Genomic DNA, 26540 nt, shown 5'->3' with positions numbered 1-26540 from the left:
AGTCGACGGTGTTGTGGTGTTAAGATGACACCTCGAACTGGACGTCTGGCACGAATTCCTACCTCACGTACGGTTCCCTACGGTCTGGTCGGATATCCTGCGCAAACCTGGTATTGCTGCGGCTGTGGAGGTGGCAGTAGTCAATCGTTCCCGAAGGTGGCGTACCCGGATGTAGCGGTCCCTGCCCGGGGGTAGTGACCCGTGGTCGACCGGATCTAGGGAGGTCACGTGTTGATCCATGTTGCTGGTAACGGTCCCACAGTCTGGAGATGGTGCTTGGGGACACATGGAATGCCCTGGCAACGGCCGTTCTGGATTCGCCTGCGTCTAGTCGGCCGATGGCATTGTTTCTCTGCGGTTCACTGAGACGTGGCATGTCCTGGATTGTCAACTGTCGGCCAGATACAGAGGCCAGGCAAGCGAACACCCTGCACTTTTATACTGTCGGTGTTCATGTTGCACGTGCAGACAACGCACGTGCAGTGGTGACATGGTTTGCACGTGGCTGCGTTTTTGCGAATATTCACATTTTGGAACTTTATTGTACAGTAGCTGCGTTTTATCGAATGTAACCATGGGAATGTGTTTGGGACATGCAATGACCTTATATTCACAAAGCATGAACCGGTAGGAAACATAAAATCGGAGTTATAACCCATTTGTACCCTTTTGCGTTTCTTTTTTTGAAGAGTATATATATATATATAAAACACATGTCCATTCCGAAACATTGATGCTACTTGCATGCTCAAAGATATATGTTCACTGCTTATATGTTTTCATGTAAATCAGCATAATGTAAACTTAAGGACACCACAGTGATATATTTCTTGCAGAAAGTAAATTTTTAGGCAGAATCTGATACCAGCTTGCTGCAAGCTCCCTGCCTTGCAAGTTCTAAACTCCACAAGGAAAGTGTAAAAAGATATTTTGTGTGATGGTTTACAGCATGCACCACACAGAGGTGGTCCTATATACCAGTATATACTATCAGCAGGCAATCTCTCATTCTTCAGTTACACACAATCATGCAGGATTGGGCTTTAGGTGCCAAATACTGTATTTGAAATACATCCATGGGCTTTCATATTATTATAGAAGGGGAAGTTTTTGTTTGTTTCTGGGGTGGGAGGTTTTTTGGGGGTGGTTTTGGGGGGGTTGCTGTTGTTGGTTTGGGGTTTGTTGGCTTTTATTGTAGAGGTTATGTTGTGTTTTTGGGGGGTTTTCTTGGGGAGGGCAAACATTTTCCAAAATTATAATGACTTTTATAATATTCCTGCAAACAAATGAGTGCAGGTTCACAGGGTTTGAACTTAACAACGGCAACAACGGCAATTGCCGTCGGTGACATATAAACTGCCGTCATTTGGGGGCATCCTGTTATAATTTACAGCACCCAGCTCTACTATTTCAAAATGCACACTTTTTTCACACTGAAAAACATCAATCAGTCTGCACACTGGGACATATCAAAGGAAACAAGCCACCTTGTATATATGAAAGCGCAACTGACGAAAAACTTCAGTAGCTTACAACAGTGACTGTAATTTAACACCATTTTTAACAGCCTCTGTTGTGTCCCATACCAGTATCCATTTTTATGTTTGATACACACAATAAAAGTTATATTTTATTTTAGCAATGAAAAAAAACTTAATTTTTATCATTTCGACAATCTCAAACTTAAAAACCACTTATTTAGCTCCAAATTTGTCATGTGATCAGAACGGTCATTCTGTCTCTAAATTGTGTCCACTAACTCGTGTCTGATATTTTATTCTCATTTGCACATTTAATTGGTCATAACTGATGATTTGTACTTACTGTTATTTGTTTATTCAGCAATTCTTTATAAAAATATTAGCAACGTTTAATTTTTTTTTTTAATTTTTTTTAAACAACGGGAGTGGTAGAGTTCATTATTAAAATCATTTATCTTGGGTGCCAAATAATATATACAACGAAACTACTTTTTATCAGCTGGCAATATCAATGCGATTGATTCACTTGATGAAGATGGAAATAAAAGAACAGAAAAATGTTATCCCACAGTAGGGGATCACTTAAAGAAATCTCTTTATTATTTTTCAGATATCTTAAAATCTTTAGTAAGATAATATTAAAACTTCAGCAAAACGAATACCCGTGAATGTCAGATCGACACTCCATTTTAAATGAACTAAGGGCATGTACATCGTACCAACTTTTCAGTATCAGATACTGAGGGGCCAAAAAAGGGATAGGTATTTCCATAAAGGTAACCAAATGGTTTTTGGAGGGGGTTTTTTCCAGCTTTTCAGTGGGGGTTTTGGGGGTTTTTTTAATGGTGTGTGACCACCATCCTTTAATTTTTACCCAGTGAGAACACTGTATACAATTTAATGTCATCTATAGAACAATTTTCATGTAATATTCACTGAAAACTTGTGCAACTTGTTTAAGAAACACCGGTTTCCATTAAATGTTATCTTATGCTAGTAGTCCATGATTCCATTTATAATAAATTCTTGTTTATTGAAGTTTAACATAAATTGACAAAATTTGACTACATGTACATACATACAATGTAAAAATAACCTTTCAGTCAAGTTTATTTGCAGTAAAAGTCAGTTTAAAAAAAATTGCCATCAGCATACTCAAAATTGCCGTGGTTGGCCCTTTTAATGATGGCATTTTTTTTTTTAATTTCCGTGGGTGATAAATTCTTAAGTTTGAGAGTTCGGTTCACATCTTAAACAAAATAAAAAAAATAAAATAAAAAAAAAAACCCTAACCATCTACCCGTAGTTAGGCAAAAAAAATTATGAAAGAATAGTGCAAAGTCATGCTCCACTTTTTTGGGGTATGAGGTGACCACAAGCCAATACTCACTTGTCTCACAGTTAAAAGACACCAATAGAGCACATTGATTTATTAATATTCAGCTATTGAATGTCAAACAATTGATAATTTTTTACTCGTAGTCTTATAGTCTTATTAGAGAAAATCCACTACATTTTTTCACAATCTTTTATATGCACTTTCCCACAGATAGAACAGCATATACCATGACCTTTGTCATGGTGCACTGGTGTGGATGGGTTTCCGTTCGAACCAGTGGTCCACAGCTGGTTCATCAAAGGCCATGGTATGTGCTGTCCTGTCTGGGAAAGTGCATATAAAAGACCCCTTGCTGCTTATCGGAAAGAGTAGCCTATGTGGCGGCAGCGGATTTCCTCTATAAGAAATATGTCAGAATGACCATATGTTTGATGTCCAATAGCCGATGATAAGATAAAAATCAATGTGCTCTAGAGGCGTTGTTAAATAAAACAAACTTTCTTTTTTCTTTGGTTTGGATGGGGGAAAATTTCAGTCAGAGAATAGGTTCAGTGAGGTGATTTGATCATATTATGCAAGCACTTCTGGTGAACGCTCTATGATCTATCAACTGAGCTATATAGTCTGTCCCATCCTCCAACAGAAATGTTTTTTACAAATAATATATATATATATATATATATAATTATAATTTGTTTGGTTTGACATAAGAAAAAAATTACAAAAAAATATGATTTTTGTGTGCAATTTAGAAAACAATTGGCTGAGAAATAAATAGCTTGTAGTGAAAGAAAGAAATGTTTTATTTAACAACACACTCAACACATTTTATTTACAGTTATATGGCGTCAGACATATGGTTAAGGACCACACAGATATTGAGAGAGAAAACCCGCTGGGCCCACATGCGTGACACCGACCGCGCATCGAGCGAGCACTTGCCCCCAGCTTGTAGTGAATTCCATAGTATGAAAAAAAGTCGTTCCCTGTGTGACAGGCTATACATCCTATGCCCCACCTGTCTCAGAGAGGCCTGTTTTATACCAGTCAGGATTTAATTACAAAAACAATTGATGTCTTTATACTTATACATGTATACAAGTATACTACACATGTACCTCTTAACTAATGGGTTATCTTTATGTTCTACAACGGTAATAAAATATATATAAATATTATTACACACAAAACAGAGCATAATAAAACACCAAACAAAGCTTTCATCATTCACAAATTACGACAAAGTTATGAGAAACAATGATCACATCACAAACGTTTGCTCACACCTTCATCCTACAAATGTACATAAACCATTCACAGCCACACTGAACTTGTCAGAGCAGCTGTACTTATCCCCAACATATTTCTCCTCCTGTTGGAGAATCCAGTGGTCAAGCGGTCATAAAACACCACTGACCTGTCCAACTACAGATACTCTCCTTCCACGAGGCCATAAAAAGCTCATAACAATAATTAAGCTGAACCCATCAAATTGCCATTTCCAGCTATAAGCTGTCTACTAAACATCCCCTATTCCTATCTGTTCACATAAATCAAATATTCTACTTACATATATCATGATTGTTATACCTACATTTGTCCAAGATCGACCAACCATAAAAAAGAAAGTCTGTTAAATATAAAAATTATAATGCAGGGCTATAGCTCTGGCACTTGCCAAATTCGTCAATTGTGAATTTTTAAAACAATTGGTGAATTTTATTTTAATTTGGTGAAAGAATTTTAAGACCAACCATAAAAAAGAAAAGTCTGTTACATATATAAAAATTATAATGCAAGGCTGTAGCTCAGATGGTACTCACCAAATTTGTTAATTGCGAATTTTGAAAACAAATTGGCAAATTTTATTTTAATTTGGCAAAAGAATTTTAAGTACTAATTGATATTTTGTACTTATAACAAACAGCAAGACACCAGACATATCGGTTCATTATGTACACATTTGCGGAAGTTAGCCGTTTTCATTTAGGAAGTCAGCCATTTTCAATTTTTAAAAGTTAAACATAAGAATCAGTGGGGTTTAAAAAAAATATTTCATTTATTGTCACCAATATCAGTGCATTGCCGTTAATGCTACTGAATGATAAGATACAAATAAGATAAACAAATTATGATTAGTTCACTGCATATATATATTAATTTACACAGAAATTCACAATTTTGACAAACAAATTGGTTCGTTTTAACAGTTAATTCGCTATAAATAGTTTGTTCTATACATTAAAATTTATTAATACATTTTATTTATGGTTATATGGCATCAGAGATATGGTTAAGGACCACACAGATATTGAGGGAGGAAACGTGCTGTCGCCACTTCATGGGTTACTCTTTTTGATTGGGATGGTGCATATAAAAGATCCCTTGCTGCTAATCGAAAAAAGAGTAGCCCATGAAGTGGCGACAGCGGGTTTCCTCTCTTAATATCTGTGTGGTCCTTAACCATATCTCTGATGCCATATAACAGTAAATAAAATGTGTTGAGTGCATTGGGGCAGGATTTAGCTCAGTCGGTTGAGTACTCGCTTGAGGTGCTTGCGTCGCAGGATCAAACCATCTCGGTGGATCCATTCAGCTGATTATGATTTTTTCTCATTCCAACCAGTGCACCACAAGTGGACAAAGGCTGTGGTATGTGCTTTCCTGTCTGTGGGAAAGTGCATATAAAAGATCCCTTGCTTCAACAAAAATTTTTAGCGGGTTTCCTCTGATGACTACGAGTCAGAATTACTAAATGTTTGACATCCAATAGCCAATGACTAATTAATCAATGTGCTCTAGTGGTGTCGTTAAACAAAACAAACAAACAATCCTTCCTTTCTTCATCAGACACTGATGTTTGTCAAAAGCTCTCTGACTGTCATGAGGACACAGGTTTGCCAGACCTCCTCCAGAGAACTACAGAGCATAGACAGACAGAGAACTCTTCACACAAGACAACTATCAGAGAGGCGCCAGCTCGCAACACAAATATCAATACCTCATTTACACTGCTGTCAGAAGGGTGTGAAACAGTCACTTGACTCTTACAAATTATTACTGTGAGACCAGCCTGCAGGCTCACCAAGCACAGACTTTATATACTTAAAGGGACATATATATACCCTAGTTTCAACTGGTGAAAATTAACACAAAGTTTAGTTAAGTCTACAAACTTGTAACACATTTGGATAAAGTTACAATTGAGTGCAACATGAGTCTGTGAGTTTGAAATGGTGAAATACCCTCTAAAAATAGACTAAAACTTGACTCCATAACTGTTACTGGTCAGACGCATGTGCATTTTTTAAAATATGAGAAATGCATTTTGTAATATTAAAAACCACCAAAAACACTTCGAATGTACGGAAATGGATAATCTCAATAATAAAATCTAAGTAAATTATGATTTCAGTTATCAAAAAGGGCTCTAATAGTCAAAAATATGCCTTAGTGTTTAAAAACTAGGGTACGTCCTTTTAAAGGGACAACCTTAAAGGTTAACTTTATAATAAAATTACATTGAGCTACATGTACATGTGTATACTGTTTAAATCTATTGGCCACAAGGAACAGACTGACAATCCAGTTCATTGATGCAGCACATCTCAGGGTTTAGTGAGCATATGAAACAGAATGACGAGAAGAAGAAGAAGAAGACCTATACCAGAAGCTCTGGGGATCCAGGGAGGACCTGCAAACAACTGCCCAATTCATCACTCAGATCGGAGTATCTGTATGAGACAATTTTCATGTATACTAATGTAATAAGAAGTAAAAAGTGTTATTTCCCATTTTACTTCAAAAGTATCTTATAAAATACCTATATATACCAAATGTGCCCAACATTTATCTGAAAGAAAGGACATCTGATTTGTGACATCACTTTAATGTTTTAAGTACACACACTTTACTGTACACACACACACACACACACCCAGAAACACACACCCACACCCACACACACCCAGAAACACACACACCCACACCCACCCACAAACACACACACACACACACACACACCTACACCCAGAAACACACACACACACCCAGAAACACACACACCCACACACTCACACCCAGAAACACACACACACACACACACAGAAACACACACCCCCTGTAGACTAACACATTAGCACACACACACATACACTCACACACCCAGAAACACACACCCACACTCACACACACCCACACCCACACCCCTGTAGACTAACACACACACACCACACACATAGTGACACACAAACACACACCCTGTAGACTAACACACTAACAAACACGCACACACAGACACTAACACACAGACACACATTGACACACACACACTCTGACACACACACACACCTGTAGACTAACACAACCACACACACATACATACACACACTGACACACACAGACACACACAGACACACACAGACTACAATTATCACTGTTTTTATTCAGGGAGTTCATGAATTTACCAAAACCGTAAGCTGCGGTATACAAATTGAAAAATGGTCCATTAAACAGTGGGCTTAAAAGTGTAAATATCGTTAACGTGATTAATCGTCACACCCAAACCACTTACAGATATATACAAGTATAGATCTGTAAATGGATTCACGTAAGTGTATATTTGTATGAACATACATATACAAAATGGACATGTACATGTGTAGCCATACAAACGAAATGTTCAATGTATTTGAAGTAAAGTATATTTTTAAAAAGATTTGTGCATTTACGTAATAAAGATAAAGATAAAATTTATTGCATTTAAACATTGCACAAAATAACATCAAAAAGTTGCAATATCAACAAACAATTAATGACTATAGTTTTATATACATACACATGTATATTACTACTACAATCTATTCATTATATTGGAAAACCAACTTGCAAATAACACCTATGCTGTCTGGGTCCTGATTTTTCATAATAAAAATAAATTGCTCTTTGGGTGTCATATTTAAAAATGAAGGGTTGTACTTGGAGATAAAATGAAATAACTTTGACTGTTGATACTTATATTTCTTACATTGTACATTGTGATGAAATTCATTTTCGGTGGCATTGCATTCATCACAGAGACGCTGGTCAAGAGGAGTATATGGTTTTGTATGTCAGCCCGTTTCAATTTTCAAGTTATGGTCACTTAGACAGAGTTTAGAGAAATGTTTTCTATGATCTGGGTTTAAGCAGTGAATTAGATATGGTTCTAAGTATATTTCCTGTTTGAGAGTTTGATATGTTCTAATTTTATTGCCAGTGCCATTTGTCTTTTTTATAATATTTAGACTTTCTTGAAAATGTTTTTGATAAAAATATGACAAATAAAAAACACCTTTGTTAGACTACCAACTTAAATCAGTATTATTAATAGTGCTCCATTACAAGTAGCATTTAACTTACAAGTCTACTTTTTAATGTTTTAATTCATGAAAACAGCTAGGTATTTATAAAAACAGTTAGAACTGTAGATTTTCCTGGAGTCTCCCCGAAAACCTGAGAACATTTCTGCTATCTTCAGTAACTGTTCCCTGTCTGGTCTAACACCAACAAACAACTGTTGTGGGAAAATAAACAAACAGCCGCCAGTGTCAGTTCTTTGTTATTACACACCAGTCTGACCTTTAACCCCTTGGTGACCACTTTGAAGAATCAATGAATTGACCCAGGGGTGACATGTTAAGAGAAATTTACAACCATAGGTACATGTGCATGTGAAACCATAAAAGGCATTTATTACCCATACAGTTCAAAAGTCTTCATTTCATTCATTAGAACCGGCCTCGGTGGCGTCGTGGCAGGCCATCGGTCTACAGGCTGGTAGGTACTGGGTTCGGATCCCAGTCGAGGCATGGAATTTTTAATCCAGATATCGACTCCAAACCCTGAGTGAGTGCTCCGCAAGGCTCAATGGGTAGGTGTAAATCACTTGCACCGACCAGTGATCCATAACTGGTTCAACAAAGGCCATGGTTTGTGCTATCCTGCCTGTGGGAAGCGCAAATAAAAGATCCCTTGCTGCCTGTCATAAAAGAGTAGCCTATGTGGCGACAGCGGGTTTCCTCTAAAAATAAATCTGTGTGGTCTTTAACCATATGTCTGATGCCATATAACCGTAAATAAAATGTGTTGAGTGCGTCGTTAAATAAAACACTTCTTTATTTCTTTCATTCATTAGAAAGTAAATGTCCCACCGCATTAATTAATTTTGAATTGGGGCGGGATTAAGTTCACAGTCAGTTGAGTGCTTGCTTGAGGTGCTTGCGTCACAGGATCGAACCACCTCGGTGGATTAGTTCAACTGATTGGGTTTTTTCCTCGCTCTAACCAGTGCACCACAACTGACCAAAGGCCGTTGTACATGTATGTGCTGTCCTGTCTGTGGGAAAGTGCATATAAAAGATTCCTTTCTGCATTGAGAAAATGTAGCGGGTTTCCTCTATTGACTACCAGTCAGAATTACCAAATGTTTGACATCCAATAGCTGATGATTAATATATCAATGTGCTCTAGTGGTGTCGTTAAGCAAAATAAACTTTACTTTAATTTTGAAAATGACATGACTGTCAGTGGACTGGAAGATACATGTTTGTGTACGTACATGCATGTACTTTCCAATCCACTTTATCTTAATAAAGTTAGTGATGTCATTAACTATGATTAAAGGGACATTCCTGAGTTTTCTCCATTGTAAGATGTTTCTGACTAATAAAATATTTCTACGATTAAACTTACATATTAAATATAATTTGTTGTTTAGAATATCAGTGTCAGTAACAGTCTGTATATTCAATGTGTTTCTGGTCATCTTAATATTTCTAAGAAGCCCAAACTAGATTTTGTCTTCAAATAATCTTGTACGTATGAAAAAACTATATTTTAGGAAATAAAGTGAAATTTAACCTGGTACAAATATTAGAACAATCAGAAACATGTTTACTATACAGCCACTAATATTTTATGCAGAAAAATATATTTGATATGTTATTACAATCGTTAAAAAGTCTCTGTTAGTCGATAAAATCTTAAAAATTGCAGCAAACTCAGGAATATCCCTGTAATAGTCCTTTGATAATAGTCCTGTGAAAATAAAATAATTTGTGGTTATTACCATCTGCTACGAAAGCCATTTGATCTAAACAAGTTAATATCAAAGCATAACTTAGCAGGAATGAGTGTACTATTATTCTAATTATTAATACCATACATGTGCATTAAACTGCATATGGCAATAATCTCTATATACATGTATAATGAGATGCATAAAAAATGCAATGGGTATTTCACTGAATTTCTTATAAAAATGACATCAAATTATATATATTGGGTACGCAGAGAAATGACATACTGGTAACAACTGTAAGAAAAAGAGGATTTTGTTCAAATCAGAAGAAAAAATTGGGATAAAATTAGTTTTCAGCAAAAAGCATAAAGTTGATGTTTATTGCAACAATTGTAACACAGCTGGTTTTGAACATGTATTGTCTGCTCTCGTCTCCCTATAAAAGCAACCATTTTTGGTTTTCGCTGTCTGTCTTTTTTTAATATGTCACAATCAGTAATGCAGGGCTTTAGATCTTGGGCACAATTAGGGGGACTTTTGTCTTTTCTGAGCATATATTGTGTATTTTGAGTAGCATAAATTTGCTGTCTGCCTTCCATTAATTTTAAGCCTTGAATGTTGTAGTCCTTACATCAACTGGATCCTGGACAGATATAGAAAACCAAACCATTTTGTTATATATGTAGCAGTAACTATATCTGTCACCAATTCAGGAGTCAAAATACTGTCAACCCGACCAGTTTTTGGCAGTACAAATCACCACTGGTCAGGAGATTTTTTTTTGTCTTGTCGTCCCATCAGACCAGTAACTTTAGTTTCAGTCAATCATGTTTGGACTGCCCAGGCAGAATTAATAGCTTTCCCAGGGCTTCTAGATTATGGTAGCCCCACTCCAATGGCTAGTGCTATTCAATGTTGGGCTAGTAAATTACTACTATTGCCATGCCGATGACAAATGTTGCAGCTGAGTCTATTTTATAAATATGAATATCCTGCATGACCCCACCCCAAGCCCCTAATGTTAGTGGGTTTTTTAGATCTACCTCTCTCTATAGGTGATTTATCTGATTATTACTATTATTTAGTAAAATTGTATCAACTAAAAAGTAAAGTAGCTAGGGCTAGTGAATTTTTTTAATCACTCATTCCATGGCTAGTAGATTTAAAAACAATTCTAGAAGCCCAGCTGGCTTTCCAGACTGAATGTCCAGCAGGAATTCCAGCCAATTTCGACCCCTGCTATTTATTCCATACTTATTTTTTAAGACTGCAGGGTTTTCTTTACTTTGTTAACAACAGTAGTATGTCGTTAACCATTCCTTCATTCTATAACCAGTGTTATGTGATGGGAACTGCTTTTGCAGTGCACGGTTATGCAATTAATGCAGAATGAATGAAAGCAATTATAAGACAAGTTACAGCCATGATTTTGCAGTCCAGTAAATGTGCCAAGTAACCAGCAAGTAATCAATACCTTTAATCAATAAATCAACCACTGTGTCCTGTTACATCTTTGACAACCTTTCAAAATCCCATGCGTGTTGTACAACTAGCCAGAAACAGTCATTAGCCTGGGTTTGGGTTTTTTCATGGTTAGTTGTTTTGGTTTTGGTTTCTTGTTGTTTGTTTGAGGGGGGGGGGGGGGGGGGGGGGAGAGGTTGTTTGTTTTTTTAACGTTTTTGTTTGTTTTGCATTTTTTGGTTAATATTTTAGAAAACATTTACAAAGTTATATTTGTTTTTCAATTCTTAAATTATCACTTAAGCAGGCCTCTAAGAACTGAAATTTTGTGTCAACCATTTATGGGTTAAATGCACACAAAAAACCCCACAAATTCAGGTAATCCATTTTGTTTTTACATAACCCATCATGACCATGTAAATGACGTCATAAATTCAATGCCCGAGCGAAAAATGGGTTACGCAATTTTCAGAAGCCTGCTCAAATCACTTACATTTGGTTAATACATATCACATGTAGCCATGCATGCATATGTTACATATGTTTGCATCTCATAAAAGTGGATCTACAAATACTTTTGAATCACTGCACTTGGCAAATATTTTCAATACTGATACCGACATCAAGCGGTATTTTCGGTATACTCAGCTTTAAATGCATGCCTGAATTAATTTCATCTAAATAAAATTAAATTACATACACAAGGCTCTCTGCTTTACTAAAGGGCGGAAAAAAAATTTCAATACCTAAATTTCGGTCATTTGAAATTTGCTCGGTACAGTAAATCGGTAGTAACCCAGCTCTAGTCACATATTTTCCAAAAAGAAAATACAGTTAATATCTAATTTTAGTCGTTAAAAGGGCTCTTATAAACATCTTAACAATGGCAGAAAACTTGAAACTTTAAAACAGTTCAAGAAAATATGCACATAATGCGATTTACCTCGGACTTAGCCCAATGGTCAAGTGCTTGCTTGATGCACGGTCGGTCATCCCATTGGGCTATTTCTTGTTCTGGCTAGTGCACCATGACTGGTACAATGTATATATATATATATCAAAGGCGATGGTATGTGCTATTCTGTCTGTGGGATGGTGCATATAAAGGATCCCTTGCTACTAATGGAAAATGTAGCGAGTTTCCTCTCTAGGATTATCTCAGAATTAACAAATGTATGACGTCCAGTAGTCAATAATAAATAAATCAATGTGCTCTAGTGGTGTCATTAAACATGTACAAGCTATGACCGTAAAACGGTCATAGGTTTTAACATGTACATTCAGAACAAGCTGTTGTAGCACACGCCTGTCATGGGCGCAGGTGTCGACTTTCGCCGGCTCCTCCATCCATAAAGGATAGGACTTTAAATTTTTTACTCCCAGACCCTGAAGCCAGATTTTGTTTTGGGACAAGATTCTTGTCAAAAAAAATAATAAGTTTGTTAATTTACAGGGTTGAAAATTAGCAGTCGCCTGGTCGCCCGTGGTGACCTTTATTGGCTGATAGCAACTAAGAATCTTACAAAGATAGTCCGTTGGGTGACCATCGATTTTAGGGTCTGGCAAGTATGGTGCCAGTTAGAAAAAGAAATGCACTGAAACTGAATTTGAGAAGGGCCAGTAAGATTTAATTTCAAGTGGCCCTGCTGGCAGCCATGGTTTTCATGTTAATTTTCAACCCTGAATTTACTCATTCCACATGTCTCCAGTAGTTAGTTTCCATAACCTCTACCAACAAACCCTGGTCCAACAGTGTATATTTAAAAAATGAACGAGGAGGAGGTATACTTAAAAAATCATAGCATATCCTGTATCATAGTAGCTTACAATGACTAAGAATACACTAATTCTGTATCTTGTATCATGGTAGTTTACAATGACCACTGTCGTAGGAAGCGGGGAGGGGGGAAAGGGGGAGGGGGACATGTGCCCTCCCCCACTTCTTGATCCAGTAGCGGCAGGAATGGTTTATATGTATATTTATATTTATATTTATATATGTGTGTGCACCCCACCACACACACACACACTTTTTGGTTCCTTCCTATGCCACTGATGACTAAGAATGCACTAAAGATTATTCCAGTTGCTGAGTATTGATCATATCATGAGAGAGAAGGCAGTATTGTTCCTCCCCCTCCCCCCCCCCCACCCTCCATTACATTCAATGATTCATGGTTTAAATAAAATTTTATTTTGTGGGTGGTGGGTATATAGATTAATAATATATTAATGCCTACTATCAGGCGAGTATGCTGGAATATATATGAGAGGGGGGTCTAGACTGGTTAGTCCGGAGACTTAATGTGCGCCATGCACTAGACACTGGTGAATAAAGTTTATAGAGGGGGTAGAGTCATGCATCCCAGTAAATTTTATTAAATGAAAATTTGATTGAGCAGGGGGTTGAAAACCCCACCCTAACCCACCCCACACAACCCTAAGAGAATGTCCAAGAAGTTATAGCCTCAATTGACCCTTTATATTTGCATGTGGCTTAAATTGTTGCTAATATGTGCCAGTAATTATATGTATTCACCCACAAACACTTCGAAATTATCTTCAAGCTTGATAGTTACATGATACTTAAAAAATAAAAAAAATAAAAAATGGATACGGAAAATGGAACGCATTTCGATACCATCACGCTTTTCGGTCCATAAAGATAACATTTTTAGGAAATTCTGATTGGTTCAAGGAACTGCTGTGTTTCACACTTTGTGTAAAATGTCACATAACGGTGCTAACAACATATTTAAACAATATATGGCACTACGTTGACACAAAAAGCGTAAACTAACCGCATCCTGCATTAAAAAAAAAAAAAAAATTGGGACGTTGCTAACGCAGAACGATAGGCCTAAAGCGTTTGAGTCACTGCAGTCAAGTCAACAAACAAAAGATTAGTTTTTTTCGTTTTACCTTACGTTCCCTGTCTGAATAAGGCACTGCAAGCCATGGCATTGTTTTCAAATGTTCCCTGAAGCTGGCATCATCTTTGTCCCAACTTACAAACACAATCTCAAAGGAACTTCCTTTCTCGGATTTCTTAATTTGCTTGTAAAAATCCGTCAGTTTCGGCGTGAAGTTCCGACAAGGCGGACACCAGTTCGCCGAGAAGTATATTCCAACGATCTTATCCTTGCCACACAATGACTTCACAGAAAATTTCTCTCCGTTGTTTCTGATGACATTTTCTCCGAGTAGATTTTCCATTCTACTAGCCATTTTAGTCCCATCGAACAGACAGATAACGGTAAGTCCTCAGACAGCGCCAGACTGCGCGTGCACGACCGACTCCTGCGCGTGGTGTGCCGATATTGAGCTAAAAATAGACTCGTTTATTGTCATGTCGTGTTGACCTACGGCAGAGCGTTTTGATCATCTTTGCTAATAAAGTTATTGAGCGTGTTTTTGAAAGATTTACGCCAAGCACGTATCGTTAATGAGCATTTCACGTTCGTGTAAAACGATTTGTTGAACTGCACAACAGTTTTTAAACAGTTCAGTATTAACATCTTGAATATTACAATTTATCAGTTATTGTATGGGTTATTGTACACCAATGGTCGTTATTTAAAGCTACAGTCTCAAGTATTTTATTTTATTTCTTTAACCCTTTAAAACAAACTATGTGTAACGATTACAAAGGCTGGAACGAGAAATAACCAGTCAGTTAGTCAAATGACTAATAAGGCACAATTTGAATCTAAATTCACTGGTTGGAACGAGAAATATCCCAATGGGCCCACTGACGAGGCTCGATCTTAGACATGGCGAGCAGCTTTACCACTGGGCTACGTCCAGTCCCCATTAAAAGAGCACCTACAGTATTCAAAAACACCCTAACGTGTACTGCCTGCATGATAATCCTCCACAGAAACACCCTAACGTGTACTGCCTACATGATAATCCTCCACAGAAACACCCTAACGTGTACTGCCTGCATGATAATCCTCCACAGAAACACCCTAACGTGTACTGCCTGCATGATAATCCTCCACAGAAACACCCTAACGTGTACTGCCTGCATGATAATCCTCCACAGAAACACCCTAACGTGTACTGCCTGCATGATAATCCTCCACAGAAACACCCTAACGTGTACTGCCTGCATGATAATCCTCCACAGAAACACCCTAACGTGTACTGCCTACAAGATAATCTTCCACAGAAACACCCTAACGTGTACTGCCTGCATGATAATCCTCCACAGAAACACCCCAACGTGTACTGCCTGCATGATAATCCTCCACAGAAACACCCCAACGTGTACTGCCTGCATGATAATCCTCCACAGAAACACCCCAACGTGTACTGCCTGCATGATAATCCTCCACAGAAACACCCTAACGTGTACTGCCTGCATGATAATCCTCCACAGAAACACCCTAACGTGTACTGCCTGCATGATAATCCTCCACAGAAACACCCTAACGTGTACTGCCTACATGATAATCCTCCACAGAAACACCCTAACGTGTACTGCCTGCATGATAATCCTCCACAGAAACACCCCAACGTGTACTGCCTACATGATAATCCTCCACAGAAACACCCTAACGTGTACTGCCTACATGATAATCCTCCACAGAAACACCCTAACGTGTACTGCCTACAAGATAATCTTCCACAGAAACACCCTAACGTGTACTGCCTACATGATAATCCTCCACAGAAACACCCTAACGTGTACTGCCTACATGATAATCCTCCACAGAAACACCCTAACGTGTACTGCCTACATGATAATCTTCCACAGAAACACCCTAACGTGTACTGCCTACATGATAATCTTCCACAAAAATATTAAACTGACCACATTTTAACTTCTAAACAATGGGGGGGGGGGGGGGACCTTTCTAATTACGAGGTGTACCCTCCAGCACCATCCCCTTGGATCCGCGCCAGTAAAATAGATAATCCAGATCATTTGCTTCTCGTCATACGCCAAACGTCGATTTCCTTTAGTTATAGGGTGTATACTACCAAATCAAATCCCATAGACGACAATAGTAACATATGTGGCTAAAACTCCTACCTGCAACGTATCAACCGACATAAACGCCACGGATATAAATACTACCACCCCTTACACTTAAAGTGAATCAGAAAAAAATGGGGGTCAAGCTGCTCGTTTCTGAGATAACGGGTAGCGTCTATGACTACCCTAGTTTCGCACAAAATTCGAGTACTTTTTTTTACAGGTACCCCATACATGTTTCAAGCACAAGGCTACTTGACACATTGGTACTAGATGAAGTAAAATTGCACATTTTTTTTACCCAGATGAAACTATTATTTTTTACAACCAACACACTCACATTTATAACCAATCACAGGACTTGTGGTGTTCACTTCTCTATCAAAAGTGGGTGCACCTCGAACTTTGACCCAGCCGGAAGTTATTTGGTTTAGTACTACCTATAGTCGCTAATCCGTTTCTCAATATTTCACGCGAATCGTAGTTCTGTTCGCGTGTCGGTTACGCAACTTTCAATTCACGCAAAATGTCAATCGATTACTGATTAACCATAAAAATAAGAAGTGTTTTATTTAACGACGCACTCAACACTTTTTATTTACGGTTATATGGCGTCAGACATATGGTTAAGGACCACACATATTTTGAGAGGAAACCCGCTGTCGCCACTACATGGGCTACTCTTCCGATTGGCAGCAAGGGATCTTTTATTTGCGCTTCCCACAGGCAGGATAGCACAAAGCATGGCCTTTGTTGAACCAGTTATGGATCACTGGTCGGTGCAAGTGGTTTACACCTACCTATTGAGCCTTGCGGAGCACTCACTCAGGGTTTGGAGTCGGTATCTGGATTAAAAATCCCATGCCTCGACTGGGATCCGAACCCAGTACCTACCAGCCTGTAGACCGATGGCCTGCCACGACGCCACCGAGGCCGGTGATGATTAACCATAACACACTTGGAAATTTAAATAAAAATAAGACACTTCAGGAGATCTATAATTATTACCAATGGAACTTCGAGGTAAGTGTAACAATTGTAACAAGAAAGAAATGTTTTATTTAACGACGCACTCAACACATTTTATTTACGGTTATATGGCGTCAGACATATGGTTATGGACCACACAGATTTTGAGAGGAAACCCGCTGTCGCCACTACATGGGCTACTCTTTCCGATTAGCAGCAAGGGATCTTTTATTTGCGCTTCCCACAGGCAGGATAGCATAAACCATGGCTTTTGTTGAACCAGTTATGGATCACTGGTCGGTGCAAGTGGATTACATCTACCCATTGAGCCTTGCGGAGCACTCACTCAGGGTTTGGAGTCGGTATCTGGATTAAAAATCCAATCCTCAACTGGGATCCGAACCCAGTACCTACCAGCCTGTAGACCGATGGGCTAACCACGACGCCACCGAGGCCGAGGATCATTGGTAACAAAGAATTAAACATGAGCTCACACTGGAACTAATTTTGGTTTAGCCAATTTTCAGATATGTAGCGCGTTTCCTTGAAACTTATTAAAATGTGGTTATAATTTAAGGAATAGTTTATTAGCCAAAGACTAAATGTTGTAGCCATTTTGTATTTTTTTTTAAAATAGCAGTTGGCTAATGTAGCAATGGACAGGGTGAGCTCTGAACTTTTGTTTCCTTCCTATGCGACCGGCCTCGGTGGCGTCGTGGTTAGGCCATCGGTCAACAGGCTGATAGGTACTGGGTTCGGATCCCAGTCGAGGCATGGGGGTTTTAATCCAGATACCGACTCCAAACCCTGAGTGAGTGCACCGCAAGGCTCAATGGGTAGGTGTAAACCACTTGCACCGACCAGTGATCCATAACTGGTTCAACAAAGGCCATGGTTTGTGCTATCCTGCCTGTGGGAAGCGCAAATAAAAGATCCCTTGCTGCTAATCGTAAAGAGTAGCCCATGAAGTGGCGACAGCGGGTTTCCTCTGAAAATCTGTGTGGTCCTTAACCATATGTCTGACGCCATATAACCGTAAATAAAATGTGTTGAGTGCGTTGTTAAATAAAACATTTCTTTCTTTCTTTCTTTCTTTTTTTCTTTCCTTCCCATGCGCTAATCTTCAGTTTTCTTTTGATCAATATTAAGTATAAGCTACATTTGAACGACAAAACCTTTAGCATATTCAATCTCTGCACAGAAAAGTCCAAAGGATGTTTTCACAAGGTCGTGATTGTACATGCTCCTATACACGACTTAGGCCCACTGCTCGATGTGCTTTGCATACACAATTAACCAATCTCCAGGTTATTAGACCTACATGTGGTCCACCTACTTGGTAGGTAGATCAGATATAATAGCCATAATACTTTCGTCTTATGTATGACTGCCAAGACAGGAATAAAATCGAATCAACAAAATCGTATTTCTGCACAAAATAAAGCTCAAAGATATTAATTTAGTTGTCACTGCATGCACTCACGAATTAGTCAAAACAATGATCACACCACGTGTCTGTTATTAATTATTCTTTAATTATATACACAATGAAACTTTTAAGTACATGACTTTCACCAAAATTATTAACAATTAAAAAGCATGCACAAACGCCAAGGTCAAAGCAGGTATTAAGTGATTCGCCGCGCGGACAGCCAGTCTTTGACGGCACCGTGATCGGACCATGCAGGCAGTAATTAAGGCAATCAGCCTCTTGGCGATATGTTATCGTGGAACCGATAAACATGTGATTATTGAATCAAGAGGTATTTATCACAACGCTGTGTATGTCAACGGGTGATTCAGGCCTGTTGGCATGAAACAGGTACAGAATCAGGGCAGTTCTAGACATAGTAACATGGTGGGGCATCTTGGTTTTTGTTTTATACCTACTGGGTTTGTAGCAATATATTATATACTTGGCTGAAATACAATTTTACTTTGAGGGTGATGGGTATACATGTAAAAACAAAATGCCACCTTCCCCCATCCTTTTGTCCTAGTATATAAATGTACATCCCAAAGACAGGATAACACATACCATGGCATTTTATATATAGGTTGGGATGATCCACCAAAGAAACTCGATCCCATGACTCATCACACCTGAAACAAGCCATATTATGCTCCGATTGTTGGAGGTCGATCCAAAGGGGGGCAGGAGGGTGCAGAGGACCCGCTTCCCTTCAAAATATTCAAGTGCTCCTTGTTTCTTCTTTTAATTTTTTTTTTTTTGGGGGGGGGTGCTCTGCTGACAAGATGTTCTTGTGCCCTTTTCCTTAGCCCAGTGGTAAAGCGTTCGCTTGATGCGCGGTAGGTCTGGGATCGTTCCAGCCAGTGCACCACGACTGGTATATCAAAGACCGTGGTATGTGCTATCCTGTCTGTGGGATGGTGCATATAAAAGATCCCTTGCTGCTAATCGAAAAGAGTAGCCCATGAAGTGGCGACAGCGGGTTTCCTCTCTCAATATCTGTGTGATCCTTAACCATATGTCTGACGTCATATAACCGTAAATAAAATGTGTTGAGTGCGTCGTTAAATAAAACATGTCTTTCTTTCTTTCTGTTTTTCCCCCGTTAGTCCCCTCCCAAAAATATTTCCTGGATCCGTCCAAGGGGCAGGCGTGTAGCTGAGTGGGAGGGTTGGCGAGATCCATAAAAGATAAACATCTTACTGCATATAAACATTCCACACATATTGAACCGGATACAAAACATGTTACTACTTACAACATAATAATTATGTTGCTAATATCTGTCCAATTTTGAACACGTTTGCACCTCGCACCTGCACAAACTTTCGTTTCGATTTTGCATAATGAATATAACGTTTTCTCTGGTGCATATACCTGTAAATGGGTAATTATGACAAGTTACATTCGTATAATTTGGAATGTTGAGTAGTATGTTAATGTTCTAATTGTAATTTAATAAATTCTTTACGGTGTTCCGGGTGTATACAACATTTAATAAGTAGCCTATGGTTGTAGTTGAATATTATGTTGATATGCATTCCTGTCTCTTAAATGTCAAAACACAAATTTAATTCACATTACAAGCATTTGCCAATAAAATAGATAACTTTTAGTATAATCAATGAAACACTGGCGATGAGCAAGGTGTGTTCACGCATGGTATGTTACACATTGCTTGCAAAAAAATATCGGCCTAATTTGTGTTTTGAAAACAGAACACCAAGAGTATAAAGAATGCAATTTCCTCTTCTTGTTTACTTTGGCAGCTCGTGCTACATATGTTGCAATCCTTGTCACTCGTGGTGGTAATCTGTTCGTAAAAGATGCTAAAAGATTTCCTAACTCGAATACAAACTTGTAAAGGCCAGAGGATCATTTACGAGCAATGTTCAGAGTGCGGAGTTCATTCCACGTCGACATATGGTAACCGAAACCGAAGGCAGATGCTGTTAATACTGAATATTTAATGCAACGACTCTCCGAAGTGGGATGGAGACATGAAAGGTGGGCCGAGACAAGACTTAGTGTTGGACAGTTTTGGTAGGAAACAGTTTGCCCGCTAAAATGATATAGGATTGGATTTAAAGGTGGTGGTGGTGGTCAGTGGCGGATCCAGAACATCCGGGGGGGGGGGGGGGGGGGGGGGGACAAAGACATGTGGCGGAAGGCCACAAACGTTCCCGAAAGGATTCCTCGTTAAAAAAAAAAGGAAATAAATAATTTATAACTGTCGCAAAATTTAGGTGGGCCACTGGTGGTTGTAGTATAATGGATTTTGTTTCTGTTCGACGTATTTAACTGGTGAATCAAATCTAAAGCCAGAACAAAACCATTAAAATGTGGATAATATTGGAAGGAAGCAGTTTGCCGCTAAAATGATCCAGGGTTGGACTTAAAGGCGCAGACCCTAGATTCAACCGTGAAAATTAACACTAAGTTTAGTTAATCTACAAACCCGCAGCAAACATTTGGATAAGGTTATAACAGAGAGAAGCTAAAGTCTGTGATGTTTAAACAGGGAAATGCCGTCTAAATGTAACTATAGCTTGTCTCAATAACCATTACTTCTCAGACGAACGTGCGTTTTTAGAATTGTTAAAAATGACTCAAATCTTAAGTCAGAACAATAAAACTATTAAAATGTTCCAAATCATACCACCCGAAAAAACGTTTTAACAAGTCTTCTTTGGCCCCGGGAATTAACACCTATTACAATTTATTATTTCATTGTCAAAGAGACGGGATACATATAAAGCAAACTTCTGACAATAATTTAATAATATAATAAAACTAACAGTTATGGCTGTCGCATTGTCAAGTAGTTATTATTAAGATATGATTTTCTTACTTCAACAGCTAAATAGCAGTATTTGGCCAGAGCTATTGCAATTTCACTTATAATATTATATATATATATATATATATATATATATATGAGGACTGCCACTCCCGAGACTGGTTCACAAATCTAAACGGTGTCCTCCCATAAGACAGACGTCCCATAACGCAGACGCGTTAAAACAACACAAGACCCATTACTAATTACCTGCCGTTTACCTTGAATAATACATGTAGTAAATAATGGAATAGTCGGATACATGTCTCACGATTCAATTTTCTGTCTGTTCCACAATTTGTACTAATTTTAACAGATGTCCAACGGCATCCAAGAACTGAATGGGCGTTTTCTGTTCAAGGGTTAGTTGCGCCTTCAATCTCACGATTCTATTTTCATTCTGCTTATACACTCTCTTTCTTGGTGGTGGGCAGCTCCAAAGTTTATCTGTCTCAATTTAGCACGTTCGGAGGTCTCTATTCCTTTGATTAATTCTACAAATCGGTATATGTTTGGATGATGAACTTGGATTGAACGATTCATTCTGGAATGAAATCCCTCCAGATTATTATTTGTTCTTGGGCCAGTGGTCAGATGATGGTTCCATACAATCAAAGGGAATCTGGAGTCATCGTCTACCCATGTTAAAACAACATAATCATTAAATGCCTCCGCCTGTGGAACATCAGGTCCGTCATTCATGGCTTCTAACCATGCATCCTGTACTTGTGCAATGGGCAAAAGTGGTAGTCCAGCAGCCCTCCGAATCCATGTCTGTACAGCTGGATCTTCTTTGTACAAAACAGCAAGACCCAGTTCTTGAGTTTTCCTCCAAATGGCCTGTTTAAAGTGAAAAAAGCACCCTTTTACTTCAGCTTGCGGAAACTCCGTCTCAACTGCCTGGATTGCAGCCATCTCAAAATCAGTCTGAACGACTGTTTTTGGTAGCTACATGCAGTTAATATATAAGAACTTTTATGTTATCTCTGTGCTTAGCTATGGTTTAAATGTATGGTCAATGAAATACAAGACATTGGTCGTCAGAGACATAATACTCATTGATATACAAACAATGTCTATCTGAAGTGAAATGAATTGTATACGGATGTTGCTAAACTCTAAAAACACGGACATCATAAAACACAGTATCTTTACATTTGTTAATTCTGTTTAGCAGATTACAATTAACTTCTCCTAGTTGCCTGTGTGGAATTGGTAGATATAACAATTTTTTTAAATAGGTACTGTCATAACTGTGCTAAATCATTGATATAAAAACAAAACATTGTCAATCTGAAGTGAAATGAATTGAATGGAGATATTGCAGTGGAAAATCCACCAAGCACTGTATCTTTACATTTATTAATTGCATTTACCAGATTACAATTAAGCTCTCGCTGTTGTTTGCATGAAATCAGCTCATTAATTAAGACTGCTGTTGCACTGCAGCATAGCTTGCTGAGCAGATTGGAGCAATACCATTAACGCAGTCAGGGGTGTACAGGATACATTACATAACCCAATAAAGAGTTTTGTCTATCAAATGGCATGTCTGCCTTATGGGACGTCTGTCTTATGGGAGTGAACCATCTAAACCTGCACGCAGAACTTAAAGGTGCATTATCATAGTTACAAGTGTGATATTTGCATAATTAATTAAGGAGTATTGAAATTGTAACGTGTTTGCACGTCGTGTAAATGCAGCTGCGTCCAATCCGACTAGATTTCTGTTTTATTATGTCGTAATACATCGTATGGAATCGGGAAGTCCACAAATTTGATAGGACCGTCAAAAACAGATGAGTTGTAAACTTGGAGTGTTTGTTTCAACTCACTCACTATTTTATCTGTTGTCCTCGGAAAACCCACCAAAAAACAACCCAAACCATACTTAAATTATGTGGTTGTAATTATATTTTAATATATGTGCATTTAATTGAAGGCAAAATGTTTACATTTCAAAGCAAAAGTAAATAAATAAATTTGGCGGTAACTTCGATATTGCTATGGTGACATCTTGCTCTCTTGATGGTACCGGCCTCGGTGGCGTCGTGGTTAGGCCATCGGTCAACAGGCTGGTAGGTACTGAGTTCGGATCCCAGTCGAGGCATGGGATTTTTAATCCAGATACCGTCTCCAAACCCTGAGTGAGTGCTTCGCAAGGCTCAATGTGTAGGTGTAAACCACTTGCACCGACCAGTGATCCATAACTGGTTCAACAAAGGCCATGGTTTGTGCTATCCTGCCTGTGGGAAGCGCAAATAGAAGAGTAGCCCATGAAGTGGCGACAGCGGATTTCCTCTTAAAATCTGTGTGGTCCTTAACCATATGTCTGACGCCATATAACCGTAAAAACAATGTGTTGAGTGCGTCGTTAAATAAAACATTTCTTTCTTTCTTTCTCTTGATGGTAGGCCTACTCATCGTGTGCATGATCAACAGTAACTCTTGTCAAAAAAAGAGAAAAGGTCCGTTGTTTTCATGTAAATGATAAAAATTAGGTACAAAATGTTCACCGAAAAGGTGAAAGAGAAATAAAAACACGTAAAAGGGCAAAATGGGCATCATTTTAGGCACTGACATTTGAAGGGACCGTCTTGAGTTTGCAGCCATTGTAAGATGTTTTCGGCTAACAGAAATGTTTTTGTTTTTTTATTATATAACGACGCACTCAACACATTTTATTTACGGTTATATGGTTAAGGACCACATATATTCAGGGCCGTAACTAGCAGAAAAAAATCGGAAAGCATTGTAGAAACTTAAAGAAAAGGAGTTTTAGACTATTAACTACTCAGTTGCCCCCCCCCCCCCCAAAAAAAAACAAAACAATCCTACCTACGGCCCTGACATTGAGAGAGGAAACCCGCTGCGGCCACTTCATAGGCTACTCTTTTCGATTAGCAGCAAGGGATCTTTTTTATGCACCATCCCACAGACAGGATAGCACATACCACGGCCTTTGATATACCAGTCGTGGTGCACTGGCTGGAGCGAGAAATAGCCCAATGGGTCCACCGACGGGGATCGATCCCAGACCGACCGCGCATCAAATGGACACTTTACCACTGGGCTACGTCCCGCCCATTCGGCTATTCAGAGCCTTCTTGTCGACTAAAATTGCATATTCAATACATTTTCTTGTTTATAATATCAGTGTCTGTATAATATATCCAGTGTGTTTGCGGTCCTGTGCTAATGTCTGTAGTAGTAATTTTTTTAAATTTTACTTCACAATATACATATACATGTTTAGTTTTGTTTATACGTACGAAAGTATTGGAAGGTAAAATCTAGTTTGGGCTATTACAAACATTAAGAGGACGACAACAAACACCTTGTTTATGCAGATAGTTGTATTCTAAACAGGAAAATATCATTAACATGTAATTTGAGCCATAAAAAAGAATCTGTTAGACGTAAACTTGTTACAATGTAACCAGTTCAGGATAGTCCCTTTCAGATCTAGGCCTTCACTGGCAGCATTGCATAATTATGGCGAGACTTCGGTTTCTTTGTGATTCCACCTGACGCCTGACAACATCCAAGTGTAAAGAATTCGTTTGAATAGAGGCAGCATGTGTCGCATGCAGGTAAAACGTGCATATAATCAATAAGAAACTACAGATTTTGTAATTATATTAAATAATTTCCTCAACTTTTGTTCGGGGTTGGGAAATCGATATTTTTAACAATAATCTCGAGCACTTCTACATTTTTAATCGACTACAGCATATCGCACAACAATCATGTTGCCATAGTTATTGAGTTAGACTACTTCTAATTAGATTAATTAATATTGACATTCTACGTCACTTTAAACCCCTTTTCTCTCCTCCCCCCCCCCCCGCTCTCTCCCTCTCTCTCTCTCTCTCTCTCTCTCTCTCTCTCTCTCTCTCTCTCTCTCTCTCTCTCTCTCTCTCTCTCTCTCTCTCTCTCTCTGTAGGCTCAGCTTTTTATTTTCAATTCGAATTTTATAAATATGTTTTCTTTCGGTTTTTTATTGTTCTTGTTATGTGTTGTTGTTGATGATAATTATTGTGGTGGTGATGATGAAGTTGAAGATGATGGTGATAATGATTATGATGATGATGATGATGGTGGTGATGATGAAGATGATGGCGATGATGATGACGATGATGGTGATGGTGATAATGATTGTTGTGATGGTGATAATGATTGAAGTGATAATAATGATGATTGAGGTGATAATGATGATGATGGCGATGGTGATGATGGTGATTATGATGATGATGTTGACGATGATGGTGATAATTATGCTCCTTGATATCTATATATATATCTATCTATCTATCTATATATATATATATATATATATATATATATATATATATATATATATATATATATATATATATATATATATATATATTATATATATATATATCAAATATATTTTTCTGCATAAAATATTAGTGGCTGTATATTAAACATGTTTTTGATCGTTCCAGTATTTGTACTTGGTTAAATTTCATTTTATTTCTTTAAAAAATATTTTTTCGTACGTACGAAATTATTTGAAGACAAAATCCAGTTTGGGCTTCTTACAAATATTAAGACGACCAGAAACACATTGAATATACAGACACTGATATTCTAAACAAGAAAATATATTTAATATGCAAGTTTAATCGTAAAAATATTTTATTATTCGGAAACATCTTACAATATAGCAAACTCGGGAATGTCCCTTTAAAGGCAGAGTCGCACTGTAGTTGTACATGGTCTATTAATCCACTTTAAATTTAGAATGCATATATTTCAGGATGGAAAGAATGACATGGATCCATATTTAATTAGTTTTGCGAGGATGTTAACAGCACAAAATTCGCCGACCAAGGAATGAGTTGTGTTATGTGGCAACAGTAAATTTTACAGCTTGTGGGGAAAAACGAGGTGTGTCCTCCTGTCTTGG

At 38.1% G+C, this 26540-nt stretch overlaps 2 protein-coding genes across 2 annotated transcripts in view; one reads left to right on the top strand and one right to left on the bottom strand.

Annotated features, from left to right (window-relative positions):
- The window catches only part of LOC121368993 (nucleoredoxin-like), a 60383-nt gene extending 45743 nt beyond the window's left edge, over positions 1–14640 (bottom strand). Inside the window, exon 1 of the mRNA XM_041493779.1 lies at positions 14264–14640. Coding sequence (XP_041349713.1) covers positions 14264–14569 — 306 coding nt within the window. The 5' untranslated portion in view covers positions 14570–14640. The remainder of the gene's footprint in view (positions 1–14263) is intronic.
- A 385-nt stretch (positions 14641–15025) lies between these two features.
- LOC121368817 (extensin-3-like) lies at positions 15026–16154 on the top strand. The gene is made up of 2 exons (XM_041493563.1): positions 15026–15037; positions 15222–16154. Exons 1-2 carry the CDS (start codon positions 15026–15028, stop codon positions 16152–16154), a joined length of 945 nt encoding a protein of 314 aa, XP_041349497.1.
- The last annotated feature ends 10386 nt before the right edge of the window (positions 16155–26540 follow it).

Source organism: Gigantopelta aegis, chromosome 3, assembly GCF_016097555.1.
Source record: "Gigantopelta aegis isolate Gae_Host chromosome 3, Gae_host_genome, whole genome shotgun sequence".
NCBI lineage: Eukaryota > Metazoa > Mollusca > Gastropoda > Neomphalida > Peltospiridae > Gigantopelta > Gigantopelta aegis.
The sequence above is the reverse complement of the archived record's forward strand: the minus strand, read 5'-3'. Positions and strand labels throughout refer to the sequence as shown.